The sequence below is a fragment of the Harpia harpyja genome, chromosome 21, assembly GCF_026419915.1.
Source record: "Harpia harpyja isolate bHarHar1 chromosome 21, bHarHar1 primary haplotype, whole genome shotgun sequence".
Taxonomy (NCBI): domain Eukaryota; kingdom Metazoa; phylum Chordata; class Aves; order Accipitriformes; family Accipitridae; genus Harpia; species Harpia harpyja.
The window spans coordinates 19,764,774-19,784,408 of NC_068960.1; the positions used below are offsets into that span (position 1 = coordinate 19,764,774).

The window sequence follows — 19,635 nt, forward strand, 5'->3', positions numbered from 1 at the left end:
TCGGGTTTGAAAAGCAGCGTGGTAAACCGGCGGAACTATCCTCAGTCAAAAAGAGGAAATTTAGTAAAGAGAATTAAAACCGGTGCATATAAAAGGAGGAAGGCAAGTGGGTAAGTACAAGACAGGGAATAGCTGATGAGGGAGCAGCAGCGCAGAAGAAACTGGTTTGTCATGCATCATAAGCTGGAGTCAAAAATGAGATGCTTTGGGCGGGACAAAGGCATATCTTTTGGGATGTGTCAGTAGAGGTGTCTTGTGCAAGAAATGGGGAAAGAGAGCAGTTACTTAAGGTAGTAGGCAATGCTGCACAAGAACTGATAGAAACCAGCCAAGCATAAATTAGAGGTTTCTAGTTACCAGAAGAGCAGGGTCCTGGTAATGAAAAGAGGAAAAAGAAGGAAACAAGAAGAAAAAAATAAAACCACACACAAAAAACCCCAAAGCCCCTATATGATTGAAAGGGTAACTATATTTCTCTTCCTGTTTGAAGAATATTTTCTACCCAAACAAGGCACAAAGAGCCATCAAATAAGGCAGGCCTCACAAGAGCAACAGTGAGGGCGAGTGCCTTACCTGATTTTAAAATAGAGCTTGATGAATACATGAGTAAGGTTATGTGGCATGGCTGTCCTTCACAGCAAGCAGCAGGACTTGGGAATCCAGAGGTTTCTTCCCGCTCCTGTGTCAGTGAGTCAAAGGTACACACACAGCAGGGAATACCATGTAAACAAAAGTTTTTCAATAGTGGTGTGTACTGAAAATAGTTCAATAACTAACAATTTTAGGAGCATCTGACTTGTGAACAGAGTCAGACTACAAGATATCCTTAAAGTCTATTTTTATAAATGCTGCTGTTGTAGACATTGTTTGTGCTGCCAAGTAGAAGGTTTTTATTTTATCCTACCCTATGATTTCTCACTTCCTTGGGCTGCAGGCATGGAGGATGCTGAAACAGCATCATTACCTTATGTGCAGAGGATGCTTCACGTTGATGACCTGTGTTGTGCTCACCTAGCTGTGGTGAGCTGACCCCGACAAGCAGGTGAGCTCCCACCCAGCTGCTCACTCACTTCCCTCAGTGGGATGGGGGGAAGAATCAGAACGGCAAAAGTGAGGAAAAAACAAAAAGCCTTGTGGGTTGAGATACAGACAGTTTAGTAAGTGAAGGGGGAAAAAAACAAGGGAAAAAACCCACCGAGTGATGCACAAGTAATCGCTTACCATCAACTGACTGATGCCCACCTGGCCCCCAAGCAATGGTTACCTTGGAAAAAACTTCTCCCCTAGCTTTCTTGCTGAACATGATGCTACATGGCATGGGACATCTCTTTGGTCAGCTAAAACATGGTTGTGTTACCAACATTGTTTTCCTCACCAGCCTGAAGCACAGCACTGTATCAGCTGCTGTGAAGAAAATAAACTCTTCCCCAGCTAAATCCAGTACACTAAAAACCAGCTCCTGAAAGCAACTCTTTTGGCCAAATAAAAATATTTTATAGCAGCATTTAGCAAAAATAAAAGTGTCTGGATAACAATAACATTTGTATATACATGTGTATGTGTGTATATATATGTGTATATACAAAAATAAATGTGTGTATATATAAAACATATACAATTGTGTGTGTGATTGATTTGAAAACTAGGGTTAGAGCTTTCCTAATGATGAGCAAGTTTTCAGGAAACTAGCTGGGTTTTGATTCTAGGTACTTCCTTACAAAAGTTATGAAATGCTCTCAAGCCCAGTTCTTTCTAACAGTGCTGCCCCTCATTTCGTTCCTGATTTACGTCTTCATGAAGGATGCCTGCTGGCAAGTATCGTTAAAATGGCATCTGGGAGAGCCTTTTCAGCTATCAATATACTGCAACAGCACTACTTTTTAAATTCAAAGAATGAATCTAAGATTCCAGACTTGGAAATAATACATACATGCAGGGTACTAAAGCCCAAAGACTCTCAGATTTCATGTCAGGCTATAACCATTCCTAGCAGCGGTGTGGGCATGTACCAATACCACTGGGAGCGGCAGCAGGTTCCCATTCTGTGTGAAGCTTTGTAGCACTTCTAAGACATGTTTGTGCCACTAGTGGTATTTGTATCACACTTCAGGAACCTGTGTTGCAATCACATTGCTTATGAAAAATACTAATATGCTGGACAAAATTCACTGTAGTGCCGAAGGGGTGGAAAGGAAAAATACATATCAGCATCCTGCTATGTAAATAATGAGTTGAAGATACTGGATTCCTTTGCACAGCGAGTCTGGACCCACAATTCCAATATTCTCCCTTAGAAGTGTTTTGTTTTCCGTATATATATTTATATGAAATCTTTTCTGTATATATATGTGTGCGTATATGGATATATATAATTACATATATTTCATAATGTTCCATGTTATATATATGGAAATAGATAATATATATTTTCCACGTATATGAAATATTTCCCCCTCCCTCCTTTCAATCTTTGGCTAACAGGCTATGTGAATTTGATGTGTTAGAATTAATTCACCTTTTTAATTTTACTCTTTTTTTTCCCCCTTTTAGCTCCAGCTCATAAATGATCTGGAGTAGAGATTGAAGGTGTGTTTGATTCATGAACCCTTAGTAAGACTCAGTATATATAGGACTAATGATGGTGAGGTCAAATACTTGTGAGGGATTTGCAACGGTGGCATGAATGTTTGTCCAGACTTAGGTTACTGCATGTCTAGAAGAACCTTTAGGCTGTCTTTAGGGAGGAAAGGGACAGGCATAAAAACACTTCGGGTGTCTTGTCAGTTAAAGATAACTTTTTGAGCATGGCCAGGTGAAATACTTTTCTGCTGAATCTGTATGTCAGCAGCTCTGGTGTCTCTGCTGTTGATCAGAGCTTCCTAGAGGAGAATCAGAAGTAATAGACATGACTGATTAAAAAGCTATGATCCAGAAATCATTTGGGAACACTGAACCTGAAGACTATTGTTATTTCCATCTTCTATCCAGTAAGAAGTTTTTATGTGGTAGAAGAGGTGTGGACTTGCGTCACAGACGGAGTGGGAAGATCCAAAAAATTTAAAACCGAAGAAGCAGCAGTGCGTCAGAAACCTCATCTACTCACAACACTTACGGGCAAGAACCAGACCAATTCAGACAGAGGAGAGAAGGAGGAGAGCTCTTTTTCCATTACTGCTTCAAGGAAGAGAATTAGTATTTGATAAGAAAAATCAATTAGCTGACAAGTAAGATGGAGATTCTGAACACAACCTATGGAAACCATCCTTGAAGAAAACCTTTAATGTAGAGGATCCGTGATGGCTTTGTAAGTTCTGGAGCATGGTTGTGTGTAGCTGGCTGACTCAAGGTTTGCCTTAGGTTCTACCTTGTAAGTATATCTATGATTTTAATAGTCTCCTGGCTATTAGGTCTCTCATATTCTGTCAAATTCCATTCATCTTAACTTGAATTTGTTGGTGTTCAGTCATTCTGATTTTTATTTGAATGATTACCTGGTTCCTACACCTGTGCATCTATAAATGTATCATCATAACATTTTGCCTTGACTGTAAATTTATTCCAAAACTGCAGAGCTTTTGTTATTTCCTGAAGCTCTCAGAAGTCTTGGTTTTAGTCCTCTCATAAAAACCTACACAGATAATTGTAATTAAGTTTTACAGAAAGCTTACTGAAAGTCCTTCTCCTGCCCTTGAAGTTCTTGTGCCAGTTTTTCTGATTATATAGCTTCAATTTTCTATCTTAAAACAGGCAGTCTTTTCTGGTATATGTTTCCTCTTGTTTATCTGGATTTTTCATCACCAAGATCTCAGTCTCAGGGACTCCTCAAGTATTGTGCACAGTCCTTCAAGCTTAACGCTTAACTTACTAAAGCATGTGTCATTATTTGCATTCTGTTTCCAAGTGATTGCCTTCCATGAGAGAAAACAGTGAAATTGGTTTTGTGACAAGTTGTGTTAAATCTTTTTGAAAAGAGAAGATACTGTATTTTTTGTTACCTCTTCAGTCATGAACAGCCAGGTAAAAGTATAGCTGTAGTAAGTACAACGTTTTCAGGCAGATGAGTGATTTTAATTTGTCAGGTGTTATACTTCATTTTGCAATGAATTGTGTGTTTCTTCTGAAAACAGAGGAAACAGAGCATTAATATGTAATCATTTAACATATTTTGCCATATCCTTCTCATGACTGCGTATTTTTCTTACTGACCAGGCAGTGTCTTCTCTCGGGCTCACTGGGTCCCCAGAGGTTGTTCTGCTGCCAAGCTCTGAACCATCTTTTTGCTGCTGATGCTGTCAGAGGCTCCGTCACCAGGTGATGTGTGCTGCTTACTGCCGAGGCTGAGTGGCTGGAAGGGATGAAAATCCCCAATGCACGGGGTGAGCAGGGGAGAGGAGGAGGGTTTACAACGGCAGGAAGACCCACACTTGTGTGTGTTTGCTTACTGCAGTGTCTGAGGGATGAGCTGTTCTTTTTTTTCTGTAATGTCCTGCTGTTTCAAGGGAGCTCTTTAATATAATTAATAATGTAACCTTCCTTAGCATTACTGCTTCATTTGCTGATGTTCATTCCAGCTCGCTTAGAAGCCATCCCTCCCACGGGTTCAGGACAGACCTTAAAACCCACCATGGATTTAATATGACACTAAACTGAGGAGTCTTGTTAGTTAATTATATTCTTTGCCCTTGTCAGAGGCAGAATTTTCCCTCTTTGCCGAACTGCTAATAAAGGCAACCTGACTCTTTTGGTACTTGTACTGCATCCCTTATTGCCATATCTGAGCATCTGTCTGTCACCTTAAATTTGTACTGAAGGTCTTTTTTAAATGTAGCTTAGGTTTCTAGAGGCTCTGCAAGAGTCTCTCTCCTACTTTATAAAAAGCAAATGGAGAAAAATGGGGGAGTTGATGTAAATCTTCTAAGCACTAAGGTGTGTGCAGCTGCCCCTTTCTGCCTGAAAAGACTGTCCCTACCCAGGCATGTCCCTGCACCTGCAGTTTGTCAGCTGAAAGCACAGGAGTAAAAGTGGGGCTGGGGTTAAGGTCCAGGACACAGGAAGAAAGCAGCATGCTGGTACAGAATATATGTGTCAAAACTGACATTTGAAATCTCCCATCCTACTCACTTCAAGTTTCTTTGTCTCTCACTGGCATGGAAGGATAGCAGGTGCAGAAGGGCTATTATAAAACATTTACCAGCAGCCAGTGTTTCTGAAAACATCATGAGCTTCTGCACATTTTACTACACCTCTACTCTTTCTTAATTTATCATGAGATATCCTTCCTTGCAGTAGCCATGGTTTTCATATAATATAGCTTGCTTGGGGTTTGGGGTTTTTTTTTTCCTCTCTCTACTTTATAGGGCAGGGAGTAAAAGGTCTGAGATCAGCAGGCCAGGACATCCCGGCCTCATTCAGGAAATCTTTTTTGCCTTCAGCTCAAGGTCTACTTACCGATTTAATATGCAAGAAAAAAATGTCCACATGCAAGTTAGCAAAAAAACCCACCAACACTGAACTTACACTTTGCATGCATTTTTGGTGTTAATATTCACCATGAATGTAATTATCATCTCCCCTGAAAAGCACACTTGGATATCAGTAATAAAGCAATGAGAATTAATAAAATACAGAGATGGAAGATGGAACTCTGATCCTACAGATCCTTAGGGCAGATCACCAGTGCAATCAGTGGTTTGGTAATTAGCACAATACCATCTTAAGGAAATACTATACCATTTGCGTATCATTTCCTGATGTATAGCACAGCTCTCAAGTGAACTTCAGCTGTGAGTACTGGGGACAAGTTAGTGCACAAGCTGAGCAGTTTATTGCGACAGATCAAAATCATAGAATCATAGAATCATTTCGGTTGGAAAAGACCTTCAAGATCATTGAGTCCAACCATTAACCATGCCCCCTAAACCACGCCCTGGAGTACCCTGTCCACTCACTTTTTGAATATCTCCAGGGATGGTGACTCAACCACTTCCCTGGGCAGCCCATTCCAATGTTTGATAACCCTCTCAGTAAAAAAATTTTTCCTAACATCTAACCTAAATCTCTCTTGCCTCAACTTGAGGCCATTTCCTCTTGTCCTATCTCCAGACACCTGACAGAAGAGACCAACCCCCACCTCACTACAACCCCCTTTCAGGTAGTTGTAGAGAGCGATAAGGTCTCCCCTCAGCCTCCTCTTTTCTAGACTGAACAACCCCAGATAATAGCTGGGTATACGCTAACTTTGGAGAAACATGTGAAAAAGACATTTGCTTTAGGCAAAGATGCAATTTTTAAAACTGTCCAGAAAATGCTTCTGAAGTGCACTGAAGAGAGGTAGAGGAGAAATTAACTTTTCTGTTGCTAAACCGTATCATTGCAGCAATGAGGAGTGCACTTTAAAATTCAGCAAACCAGCAGATTGGAAGAAAATTATGTCAGACTTTATAAATCTGTTTTCATCAAAATATTGTCAAAAATATAATTGCTTGAAGCATTTCAAAGACAGAATCACAGTGCTAAGAGTGAATTCATCTCTGCTTTCATACGTTCTTTAAAGAACTCAAATAAAATACATTGCAAAAAGAAGGGGAGTTGCCTTCAGGGATGCAGAAATCCGTGTTTGCGGATCTCAGGGATTTCACCCAGAATGAAAGTTGCTTTTACTATGGTTTTTGAATGCTAAACAAAAAGTCTCCTGAGCCTTCCTATGAGGTCTGACTTCCTCCTCCTCTCTTCACCATCCTCTAAGACTAAGGCTCTGGTTACAGTTCTGCAGAACCTTCAGAATGCCTCCTTGATTAGCCATTAGGATCGCACAGGGAATGGATCACATTACATGGCCCCTAACAACTCTCTGAGATCTTGTTTGGTATTTGCACCATCTTGCCTGCTGCTCCTAGATTGAAAATGCTTTTTTTTGTTTGTTTGTTGTGCATATTTAGACTAGTGCCATTTACACTACTGAAGAAATGTAAAAGAGTAGCGAGGATGAACTGGTGTGCATTTTTTCTCCATTGGTTACAGAAAGCAAAGCACTACATCAAAGCAGTTAATTAAATTTTGACTAAATGAGAGTATTATTTGCAAAACAATGATGGAGTGCTTAGTAGGGTGAGTAGATGTAGGGTGAGCTAGTCTATACAAAAATTTCATGGTTGTGAAGGTATCCAATACATAGTTTTATCTACCTTTTTTTTACAGTCCATTTAATTAATAGAAACTCTGTGTAATAATGTAGAAAACTACATGCAGTTTTCTTCAGTGAGAAGAGAATTGAACAAACAGAAATATGAGAGTCTGTGGTCTGTAAGTACCTACCAAGGAATGATGTCTGATTCGAGACAGCTCCTGAGTCCTGTAGAAGGTACATTAAGATCCCATGGCTGTAAATTAAAAATAAAATATTTAAAGCTGGAAACACCGGTAAGGATTTCCAAGAGATACGGTAGATTGTCTATTTAAAAATGAAGGCTGAATATCTCTGTAACATACATTCTCTGGCCAAAGCACGTCATTATCACAGTTCAGAAATTACTGGGTGAATGAGTTTTTGTAAAACTACCAGAATGTTTTTTTCCTGACCTTAACAAATAGGGAAGAAGCTTCTGTAGTGGGAGATGAGCTCAGTGGTCTTCTGTAAACATTGCCTTTAAAATGTTTATGGAATTTAATTAAATTATTTGAAGCTAAATCAAGAGTTCCCTTTAAACTTAAAAGGAATACCACTAAACAGTTCTTAATGCTAAGACAGAGATAAACCTCTTTAAAAAGGTCTTATACGATCCCATTCCAACAGCTAAATTTTGCCAGTCAACTTTCCAGATACTGTCTTATAGAAAGGAAGCGCAAGTAGTTTTTGCTGTACACGTATTTTTAAACAAGAATAATCACTCCTAAAGAAAGTCTGGTTTACAGAAATCCTACCTCTGCCACAACCCTCATATTGGTACTATGGTGCCATAATTTTCTGCAGAAACACCACCTTGGATTTCAGCTAAATATTATTTGAAGGTAAATTCTAACCACTATAAACAATTTAATATTTTCCTTGGCCATGTGCCATCAAGATGAAAACCTAAAACCGTTTATTCTTTCACACAGCAAAGTTCCAACTGTCCAAAGGAAAAAAAAAAAGGCTAATGGGAGATTATGTGGTTATTAAAAAACAGTGCTGATTTTGCTTGCTTAGTCTCAGTGTTTCTATGCATTTGTCACTCCTTGTGTGTTGCCTTTATATTATCTACTTGGAAAAGTAAACTCTTTAGGAAACGGATGTTGGAGTCGTATCTATAGAACAATTAGTTTTTAGCATATTGTTAGTGCTAAGTAAATAAAAATTTGATTCATATAAGTTCCTACACTAGATGCAATAAAAAAACAAGAGGGATAGAATAAACAAATATTTTTCTTGCCAACTTTCATTTTGAAGTGGTAATTTTAACTCTTTCTCACATGTGGCAGCACCTAGCATTTGTGCTGTTTCTTGACTTACCTCTAGACTTCAAATTATTTATGGATTTATAAATACAGGAATGTATATTTTAATGTATAATTTAACTTAAGGTAATCACCTGTCTTTTTCAGAAGGAGCTTTAACAACATCCTAGGACTTGAACAAGCTGTCTTCTGTAGAAGGGAGAATGTCTTTAAGCTCAGATCACCTCACCTCGGGGATGCCTGCTGGACCTTTTGAGATTACAGTCAAGAAGTGGGGGTAATACCCTGAACTCATCAGGCTACGTGATTTTATGGGTTTTAATTATTGTCCCTCCCGTTGTTATAGTTTCTTATGTATGTGGGCAAAATGCAAGAAAACTTTATAAATGTTTTTTATATACCCTCTAGATTACATGAAATTAGAAGTTCAATGTAATGAGGAATGAACCAAAATAAATTGGTGAATAAGCCTTCTCTCACCCTTTACCTGCCTTATTTCTCTCATCACCCAATCTTGTAAATTTTTATTCGTAATATTTTAAATGCAATCAAGTTTGCTGGTATGCTATTTTTGTTGTGAATAACAGTACAACTTTTTGTCATATATAGTTTCCCATGCAAGACAGTGCAAATCAAGGCCCGACATGTTGGTCAACTTTTTGAGTTTTAAATTTTTCAGCAGGATTTTTTGCATTCACATTTGTTGCTTATATGTATACACCTGTTGCCTCTGCTGCGCTTGACTGGACCTGCTCTGTGTGGGGAATGTTTGAAAATCTGATTGTTACATTCAGATGCCTCATGATTTATTGGTGATCCATGCCATAACTAATTACACCTCAGACTCAATCATTGTAGGTCCCCTACGAGTGAACTACTCCTATCCTATCCTATGCTACCCTATCCTATGCTACCCTACCCTATCCTATCCTATCGTGTCCTAATCCTGTCCTGTCCTGTCCTATCCTTTCTGTGTCAACTCTCCTTTTTTGGGAGACAAACATGTTTTTTGCTATAAATGTAGCTGTCTCTAAAAGCTGTCATGCAATGAATCTATAGTATACTAGCAATATAGTTAGCTATAATGACATAACATAGGATGAAACAGTCATAAGACTTAAAACTGTTAATTACCAATGAGATGTGATACTCCCATTGCAATTATGCTTTATGGGTAGGGTTAAAGTTCTTTCCCTTTGTGTAATATGAAGCTTTTAGGGTCATTGCTAATCACGACTTTGGAATTACACTCTTCTTCAAGAGCTCTAAATCAAATGTGTGTGTTGGGACCCTTTTCGCAAATCAACACCTCATTTCACTATCGTGCCAGGTTGGACTCAGTATGGAGAAGATGGCTTTCTGCTGCCTTCCTGCTTGAACTCCACAGTCTTAAGATCAGCTGAGCCCAAGATCTGACTGACTGCTCCAAGGTTTGCCTGCAGTGGTTTTCTGTAGCTGTGCTGCAGAAGGGAATAGCTGGTCCCTATCCAAGTACAACCCTTTTGGCATTTCCCTTACCTTGATAACTCTATTACAGTCAGGAAGCGACAGTGCACCAAGGCAGACTGTCAGCCATGGCAGTGCTTCACACTGCCATGGAAAGATGGAAACACAGGTCAAATGCAGACTCCGGATCTGCATTTAGCCCTCAAAAGCTCCTTTGCTCTAATGCCAGCTCTAGCACCCCTTCCCTTTGTGGTCTTTTGGGGTCCATTTAACGCTTCTGCCTCAGTTTCTTCCATCTCTAAACCAGAGACAATATTCACAAGAAGGTGTAAGACCTGATTAGTGTTTGTAAAGTGGGAGTTACTGAGTATGTTGCTGTGGATCTGTAGACTCATACATACCAAAGACAGATATTTCTTACATAAATAATTAATAGACATATCACTGTAATCCCACTCAGTTCTGTATTACTTCTGCTTGCAGGATACAGAATCATAAAATTGTTTAGGTTGGCAAAGACCCTTAAGATCATCAAGTCCAACTGTTAACCTAGCGCTGCCAGTCACCACTAAACCATGTCCCTAAGTGCCATGTCTACAGGTCTTTTAAATCCCTCCAGGGATGGTGACTCAACCACTTCCCTGGGCAGCCTGTTCCAATGCTTGACAACCCTTTCGGTGAAGAAATTCTTCCTAATATCCAGTCTAAACCTCCCCTGGTACCACTTGAGGCCATTTCCTCTTGTCCTATCGCTTGTTACTTGGGAGAAGAGACCAACCCCCACCTCGCTACAACCTCCTTTCAGGTAGTTGTAGAGAGCGATAAGGTCTCCCCTCAGCCTCCTTTTCTCCAGGCTAAACAACCACAGTTTCCCCAGCCGTTCCTCATAAGACTTGTGCTCCAGGCCCTTCACCAGCTTTGTTGCCCTTCTCTGGACACGCTCCAGCAACTCAATGTCTTTCCTGTAGCGAGGGGCCGAAAACTGAACACAGTGCTCGAGGTGCAGTTGAATATGCCCATACATAGGCTGCTGTGTACAACTGACTGCCTTAGTATTTAGTTTTCATTTGTTGTATGTGAAAATTCCCAGTTGCCTGTGTTTTTGCAAGACTTTTTTCTACATTTTTTTTCCTAGATCACAAGATTGTCCTGCATGGGGCCATTTTTTACCTTTCTGCCTTTGTTTGCCTGGTGTTTAGTATGCTGCTGGTGTGGCTTGTACTTGGAGATTTAGATGCTACCTTATTTACTATTAATGATAAAAAAAATTATCCTGTTTAGGTGATGAGAATTTCATCTGCCTTAAGCTCTGTTTAGTTTGCATGGGCTACAGAAACATTTTCCAATTGGTACTGTGGACAATTCTTTGATTACATTTTAACCAGGATGATTTTGTTTCTCTTCTGTGAAAGTAAGCAATTCACTTTAATCTTCCATTTCAGTTTTTTCCCCCCACATGCTAACTCAACAGATTTATCTATAAATTCTGATGAAAGGAACATTTAAATCCACATAAAACTATGTTAAATTGGATTGTTTACAAAAACGAGGGCATTCATTTGTGCAATTTTAAAAAATTTTTTCAAGAAAAAGTTTGAGATCTGAATTACACTATTATATCTTTTTAAATGAGGACCTGTTTGAAAGTAGTATATATTTCATCACTACATCTGACATGGTGTCAGAAAAAACAATTGGATTTATCTGATTTAGTACTTATTGCATGCATGCAGGGGAAAGAGCTACATAAAAGTACTAGCATAAGGGTTTAGTGGATATTTCTTTTCTAGGTATTTAATAAGCAAGTTGGAAATTCAGATTAAACATCATTCTCCCGTGTTTAGAGGACAGTATGAGTCACCAGAATCAGAAGGTTACATTGGGTGTGCTTATTTGGTGGTGTTAGATATGGAAACTTGTTTTATAATGCATCTGTAGAAATGGAAGTGGGCGTCTCAGTTCATCTGTGAGCAAAATGTTCCATGTTGTTTTCTATCATGCTGATTTTATCCCCATGCCTAATAACAACCACTGTTATCTGGGATGATACTCTATGTGATTGAACCATTGAATTTTCCTGTGAACAACACAATCCTATGTAACTTTGCGGTATATCCCCTTTTTTGTCACGGTGTTTACACTGTTGTTGCCTTGCCCAGTTGAAATTCAGAAAGACTATATATATACTTTGGCTTGTTCAGTTTGTCTAATAAAATCCAATATTTGGGACTCTAGTGCTGTAAACTATTTAAAGGCAGCTAGAAAGATACAAACAACTCTTTACTGCTGTAAAGTATTGCTTGCCTACAAACCCAGATTTGTTAAATTATCTTGTTTTAGTCTAAACACAGCTGTATTGCAAAATGCAGATTTCAATGGTGTTGTAAAGCAGGTATGTCTTTTTTTATCCAAGTTTTTCAGCCTTTAATAACAATACCAAATCTGAAAACCTACTTCTGATTTTAAGCAGTTAATTTAAGCAGTTGTTTAGTCTCCTCCTTTACCACCCAAACTGAAAATGTTTCCTTACAGTGAATGGGCCGTGTAGTTCTCTTGGCCTCTCTTTGGCCATTTTTCTTTTAATTTTTTAAGAGCACTGTACCAAACACTAATTGATTCTTCAGGAAAAGCTCTATCACTGTAAAGGGACAGTAAAATGTGTATGTTCCAAGAACCTAAACACCTAAGTTGTCCAATAATTGGGTTTTTTAAGCGTCTATTCTTGAATTGTAGAAATCTGAGGAAGAAAAAGTAAGACTGGACTTGGATGAATGGCATCTGAAATGTAGCCACACTGTAGTTTCCTGGGTGTTAACATATATGCAACTAACACAAATGAGCACAATTAGCACAAAGTCCTGCATCTACTCGTTAGGCTCAGGCTGAAGTGTTGCCCCAGTGATGAAAAAAAAATGCATCCCTAATACCTGAAATCTTACTGCAATGTCAGTTTGGCCATTCGTTCTTCCTGGCTGATGAGTTCTCAGGGGCTGTTCTGCACCCCTAAAAGAGACAAAAGTAAACACTGCTGAAAGGCGGTTGAGTACCAGAGGAGTAGAAGTTGGGGTGCTACAAAGGAAAGTTTAACTCTTGAAGTTGGTCATATTTTCTACGCATAAATTTGCCCTGTAACTTTGAAATATTTTGTTTAGAAAATTAGAAATGGCAACTATCACCATAAACCTCCAACAGTTTTGGTTTAGACTTAGATTTCAATTAGTTGGAACCCCCCTGAAAGTGGAAAGAAATAATCCTTCAGAGAACTTTAGGGATACTTTATTTGAATATTTCCGATCATAAGGTGATTGAACAGTTATTTTGCATATAATAAAGTCCTTTTTAGGGCTTGATTTCTTTTTTTTTAATGCAGTAACAGCTTGGCTAATTAATAAATCTTTTTTTCTCATTTGCCTATGCTTATTTCTTCCAATGATGCAAATCACTTACCTAGTTTGCAAACCACTTTTATTTCTAATTAGAATGCCTAAAGGAGAAGCTTTGGAATTTCAGATATATGTAAAGAATTTAATTTAATTGCCTTTTCTTTGTTAAGAATAGTAAAGTATGTATGTCCTTGATATTTCAGAATCTACTTTCTCAGCTAAGAACATGAAAAGCAGTATCCCTCACAAGTAGGTTATTCACAAGGATATTTCACAAAAGGGCATCGAGATGAATAACGGTGTAATGAAATGTTCTTGTTGCAGCAGTGAGAACTGTGGGCTGCTGATAACAGGCATTTTGGAGCAGTATTTCCCATTTCCACTCCATTGTTAGACTGTACAAATGTATACATAAATGAGTATCGTATGCATCAATTTGCCTTTTGTAATACACGCTGTGGGTGCTGGAGTCTGCCTCCTGTATCTGGGAGCGTGCGGCTGCTTACAGCAATCTCTTGATGAAGTTCTGTGATTGTGCTGCTACTTTCAAGGGCTCAGGTGCTGGATGTTTTTAGGACTTGAGATGGCCGGTTTTGACCTCTGGTTTTATCTGTCAGTTCATCCCTGCCTGAATAGGTCCTTGTCTCCTTCCACTGTAGTAACTACAGCTACCTTATCTTGGAAATATAATTGAGTAACTAAAGTGAAACAACTAACATGGAGCAAAGGAGTGCCCTGATTTTCGCAGATACTAGAAAGAGACTTGCAAGTCTGAAGGTGTTTGGAAGTTTTGCATTAATAATTGGGTTGCAAAATTAGGTTCCAACACTCTTCTGGCTGGAAGTTGTCCCCCTCCCTCAGAAAAGAGTCCTTCTGGATCAGGCCTCAGATGAAACAACATCCCATTTAGAAAACGCTTCCTACATTTTTGTTAGATGATGGAGAATTTGAGAGTGTGAATAGGAAAGAATCGACTCGTTTGTGACCTTCGGACCATTTACTTTGAAGGCCTCTCCATTTTGTAGCTTAACATGCCCAGGCCTGGCACAACTTATTTTCCCTGAATCCTTTGGTTTTGGGGTCCAGATCAGGACGCGGAGGTTGGGGTTTGGGTTTCAGTCGGAACGAACTGAACGGACCAAAGTCTCTGCGGAGGGTCCCACAGAAGATGGCTTTCCAGCCCGCAGCGCGAGTTGCAGCTTGCGTCAAGGCGCTGGACTTTGCCCGCGCTCTGGGTGCCTCCGCTGCAGCGCTGGGGTGTCACGCGTGAAGACCTCCTGCGTTGCAGGGATCCCCTACGCGCAGCTGACGCCTTCACCGCCGTCCTTTCGTCCGGCCGTAGCTCGCGGGGCAAGAAACTGGCCGCGGGTGGGCTCGGTCTCAGAGCGGCCCCGCAGCCGGGCGGCGCGTGCCCCGGGCGGGGGATGGCCCGGCCCGGCCGGTGCCGTTCGTGGAGAGGCCGGCGTCTCCCCGGCGGGAGGAGGGCTGACGTGCCGGGAGCCGCTCTCCGCACGACCGCCGCCGCCGCCGCTCACGACGCGGGGGGGGGGGGGGGGGGGGGCCTCCGGGCTCCCGGGGCGGTGCCGCCGCGCTCCGCCCCGGCCGGTCCGCGCGGCCCGTGACGCGGCGGGCGGGGCGGGGGCGGGACAGAGCCTGGCGGCGGTGGCGGCAGCGGCCTTGGCGGCGGAGCGGAGTGGAGCGGAACGGGTGGCTGTCGGGCCGGCAGGATGCTGGAGATCCAGCTGGACGATGGCGGCGTGGGGGGGTACCCGGGCGACGATTACTGCTCGGGGTCGGTGATGTCGGAGCGGGTCTCGGGCCTCGCCAACAGCATCTACCGTGAGTTCGAGCGGCTGATCCACTGCTACGACGAGGAGGTGGTGAAGGAGCTGATGCCGCTGGTGGTGACGGTGCTGGAGAACCTGGACTCGGTGCTCACCGACAACCAGGAGCACGAGGTGGAGCTGGAGCTGCTGCGGGAGGACAACGAGCAGCTCCTCACCCAGTACGAGCGGGAGAAGGCGCTGCGCAAGCAGGCCGAGGAGGTGAGCGACGCCGCCCCGCGACCATCTTGGCCGCCCGCCGGGCGGGGGCACCGCGCCGCGGCCCCGCTGCGGCTGACGGGCGGGCAGGGCCCGCGGGGTGTGGGGGGGTGTGCGGCGGGGCCGGCGGGGCGAGGCCGCGGCGGCGGCTCGGGCCTGCGGCGGGACCGCCCACCCGCAGGCCTCGGCTCCGTCTCCTCGATCGGCCGCCGCCGGCGGGTCCCTTCCTCCCCGGGCCTTCGCGGCGGGCCCGGCCCGGCCCGGCGCGGCGCCGCGCCGGGCGGGGCGGCGGGGGAGCCCCGGGGCAGCGGCCGCCGGTACCTTCTAGAAGGGGCGGGCGGCGCGGGTGCGGGCCCGGGCCCGGGCCCTGCGGGACGTGTCCCCTCCTGCGGGGGGCGCGGGACTGACACCCCCACCCCCACCCCCGGCCTGGCCCGGCCCGGCCCGGCCCCTCCCGCAGCAGCGGGCGGGCGGGCAGGTGCCTCTGCGGCTGATCCGCCCCTTGTAAAAGCTGGACTGAAAAAAAACTAAAGACAAATAGCTGCAGCCCTGTGGATTTGCAGAATTCACTTTGGAATGCCAGCAACACACAGAGGACCTGGCATGTGTGCTAATTTGTGGCTTAAAAAATACTTTCTAAAACTGAGAATTTCTGTGCAGCCTTACAGCTTGTTTAATGTCAGCGGTAGGCTATTTAGTGGGAGCAAGAAATTACCTTTAGAGTGTAGCAGCTGATGTTTGAAACTTGTTTCTACCAAAACTACACCTTGAACCTCAATAAAATAGTTCCCCAAGTTAGCATCTGCCGTTTCCTGGAGCATGGATTCGCTCCCATGAGAGCCATGTCAGAGCTGCTCAGCTGGGAGGGGGGATTTGAAAGTGGATCATGAGAAGAGCAAACCCCTCTGATGGAAAGGAAGGAAAATCCTTGGGTTACAAAGACTCGGATGTAGACAAAACAGGGAGGGGAGGTGACTTGCACTCTGTCTTCTCCCTGCATCTGCGCCTGTCCCTGCTGAGATCAAGAGCACCTCTTCAGCCATAAGTGAGGACTGTGAACCATCAGGTTTGCTGTTTAGTCTCTGGGAGTGATAGTCTGTGAACTGGGATAAAGCATTGGTGGTGGAAAAAGTCCATCACCACCGCATCATCCTCGTTTCACTACACTTCTTAAAAAGTGGCGTTTTTTCCATCTTTTAGACTAAGAAAGAGCAGAAGATTGAAGATTCAGTAGTCTTACTAGGAGTCAGGTTCTGATTTGATAAAGGGTAATTAATGAAACAGCATTTGAACTGGAGAACAATGTAAAGCACCATGTAGTATTTTCACAGAGGTGTTCTTGTCGCTTAGTAATCATGTGCAAGAATCTTGCTGACTTGAGGAGGAGGACACATGCAGTCCATTACTAATACTGAAAGCAAGAGCCAGTCAATTAAAGTTTTAGTCCTGAGTTTTAATTACGTATTAATGGACAAATAAATAATCTTTTAAAATTCTTTTGAATGCATGTAGGGATTGAAAAATGATTCTGAGTACATGAGACTTTACTTTTTAAACGTTTCATAGAGTGTTTTGCAGATTCTGAGAAATGAAATTTTTTAAAAGTGCACTACTTATGGGGGAAAAAATGGGACTACAAATGGGGAATGGAATGGTCCATTTGGAATGATCTTGCATCTTTGGACTGGGGTGGATTTCTGTTCTTGACTTGCTAGATACAGGATATGTTTTCTGGAAGCAAATGTAGTGACAACAGTTACATTCCCTGCAAGGAAACTCAGGAACCATAGCAGGATACTGTTTGCTGAGATTTAAAAAGCACCGATGATGATGATGCTCTGTCATCCTTACTCACAGCTCAATGTAAGTGGGGAAAAAAAGTGTCTGCAGGGAGACTTGTTACCAAAAAGGAATAGGTAATGTGCTTTTAATGAGAACACATGAGTATTCTGCCTCTACATAATCCCTGTTACAAGAGCATATATGGAATATATGGCTGTTATTTCCCTCTGCATGTAGCAAAAAGTACATTATTTATCTGCATCCATTTCCCATATACCACTTACTATGCAGTAAATTACAAGTTATGGAGATGAAAATCTATGTATTACAGAGAATTCTGCTGTCCACCAGATAATTGTAAACAATCAAAAAATAGGAGAATGTTTTTCCCACCAGAATGTGGGTTGCTGTTCTGTAGCAGTGCCCATAGTAACCAGGGAAGGTCCGTCCCACTTCTTGAGCACTTTTTCACTTTTAAGTGGGAGGATCCTCCTCTGGGAACAGGATTTGAACTCAGTCTTGATTCCTCTCTGCGTATGAGTGCTAATTACAACAATTAAAGTTGGGAGTTGGAGATGAAAAACTGATTTGTTCTTCTCTTGCAATACTGTGTCAAAAGACCCTGAGTTATAATTACTTTATATTGGTTTATTAATTTCAAAGTAACTGAAACCACAAGTGAGCATTGTTCTCTGGCATAAAAATGTGCGTTGTATTGTCTTGTTACCAGTGCTGCAGAACCATCAAATCTTGCTGTTTCATCTTTATGCATAAATTGTGCACAAACAGACTCTATAGGTATGTTTTGATAAATTAGGGCTGTTTCTAACAACTTACATTTCACTTTTGCTAAATGCCGTAAAGGCAGGTTCTCCTTCTCAATACTCTTCTGTCTCTTTCTCTAAGATGATTCTATATATTATTTTTTAAGACAGTCTTTGCCAAAAGCAAATTATTGCTTTATTTTTCTGAACTCTTGGGCTGCAGAAAGACTCCGTATTTTCCACTTGTCCTAAAATAGGACAGCAGAAGCACCTAGGCAAGTGGATTGAAAATAGAAGTTCCTTGAAATGAGGCGGTGCTGTCAGTCTCTGTGATTACGGGGCTTAGTACACAACGTTTCAGTTTTCTGTGACCTCCAAGCTACTGAAGATGTGGGATTGCACCAGATTTTAGGTGGTTTTGTTTTCTGCCACCTGTTTCGTATTACATATAAACATGGGGTAATTATCTCTTGCATGGTATGGTGTTCGCAGAATCACAGCATTGTTTAGTTTGGTGGTGACCTCCTGAGATCATCTAGTCCAACAGCCCCTGCTCAAGCAGGGTCAGCCGGAGCAGGTTGTCCAGGACCACGTCTGGTCAGAGTTTGAGCATCTCCACAGGTGGAGGCTCCACAACCTCTCTGGGCAACCTGTCCCAGTGTTTGACCACCCTCACAGTAAAAAAGTGCTTCCTTGTGTTCAGATGGAATTCTGTGTCATTTTATTTGTGCCCATTGCCTCTTGTCCAGAGAAGAGTCTGGCTCCCTTGTCCTCACTCCCTCCCAGCAGGTACACACTGGTAAGATCCCCCTGAGTCATCTCTTCTCCAGGCTGAAGAGCCTCAGCTCTCTCAGCCTCTCCTCCTGTGAAAGATGCTCCAGTCCATTTCCCACCTTTGTGGCCCGGGTATCTGTGGTGGTGTATACTAACACACGGTATTTATTTATTTTTACTGGCTAAGTATTGTTTTTAGCTTGATTTCTTAAGGAAATGAAGCTTATATGGTTGCTCTGTTAGGCAGTCACCCCCAATAACTTAGGAAGCTGGTGACTGCTTTCAGCCGTATTTGTAAAAAAAGGGCTAGGGATTTTTGGGTCGGGGGGGGGGGGGGGTTGGTGAAAAGTGAAAGAGAGAAAGGCCAAGTGAAGGTGCTGTCTAGAGGAGAGACAGGCAGAGCTTGCCAGCATGCAGGTCAGTAGCAGGCAGCAGGACAGTTGGCATGTGGGTCTGGGGCAGGTGGGTCCAGCGTGCAAATGCCATCTCTTCCTGGTGTCTGCTCAGAAGACACATGGGGGTAGAGTTGGGATGGGAAAAGGGCTAGGGGACACCAGCAGAAATCCCCTGGGAAAACAAGCTGTATTGAGTCCACTCTTAATGAGACATTTTGTTTTATGTAAGCTGTTTTTGTAATGTTCTGGATTTTTCTTCTCTTGAAGAAAACCACCACCGTGTGCCCTAAATGCTGGTTTCTGCAGAGATTGTTGGTCACGCTTGGGCACTAATTCCAAGATGAGCGTGCATGTGTAAACGCATGTAAAAGCTTTCACAGACGGGAAGCTCAGAAGCATGGAGATGGTTGGTGTATGTTAGCATTGCTTCTTGGAGGTCAGAAAAGCTAGGTGGATCTCTGCCAGGCGTAGAGGTGGCCTTCCGACCTCTTGTTGCATGAAAACTGCTTCCAGTGAAATTTCATACATCGCAAGGGAATGGTGGTGGCTGTCCAAGGAAACAAAAAGTGCATTAATAGCAAAGTAAGATCTTGGTCAATTGATTTGCAACATCAGT

The 19,635-nt window shown here is 42.5% G+C and overlaps 1 protein-coding gene and 1 long non-coding RNA gene across 34 annotated transcripts in view; both read left to right on the plus strand.

The window, feature by feature from the left end:
• The first annotated feature begins 21 nt into the window (after nt 1–21).
• On the plus strand, nt 22–13,127 carry LOC128134560 (uncharacterized). Of its 5 annotated transcripts, XR_008232782.1 has the most exons (6): nt 22–110; nt 935–1,042; nt 2,989–3,304; nt 4,210–4,376; nt 8,581–8,710; nt 9,764–13,127. It is a non-coding gene; the product is annotated as an uncharacterized LOC128134560 (long non-coding RNA). The 5 variants fall into 5 exon arrangements; XR_008232779.1 differs by lacking the exon at nt 9,764–13,127 and having other exon boundaries at nt 2,989–3,367; nt 8,581–9,043; XR_008232781.1 differs by lacking the exon at nt 9,764–13,127 and having other exon boundaries at nt 2,989–3,346; nt 8,581–9,043.
• A 1,802-nt stretch (nt 13,128–14,929) lies between these two features.
• Nucleotides 14,930–19,635, plus strand: part of MAPK8IP3 (mitogen-activated protein kinase 8 interacting protein 3) — an 81,498-nt gene continuing 76,792 nt past the window's right edge. For all 29 annotated transcript variants that reach the window (XM_052773311.1, XM_052773324.1, XM_052773314.1 and 26 more), the window contains exon 1: nt 14,930–15,307. In XM_052773311.1, coding sequence (XP_052629271.1) covers nt 14,990–15,307 — 318 coding nt within the window. In that variant the 5' untranslated portion in view covers nt 14,930–14,989. The remainder of the gene's footprint in view (nt 15,308–19,635) is intronic.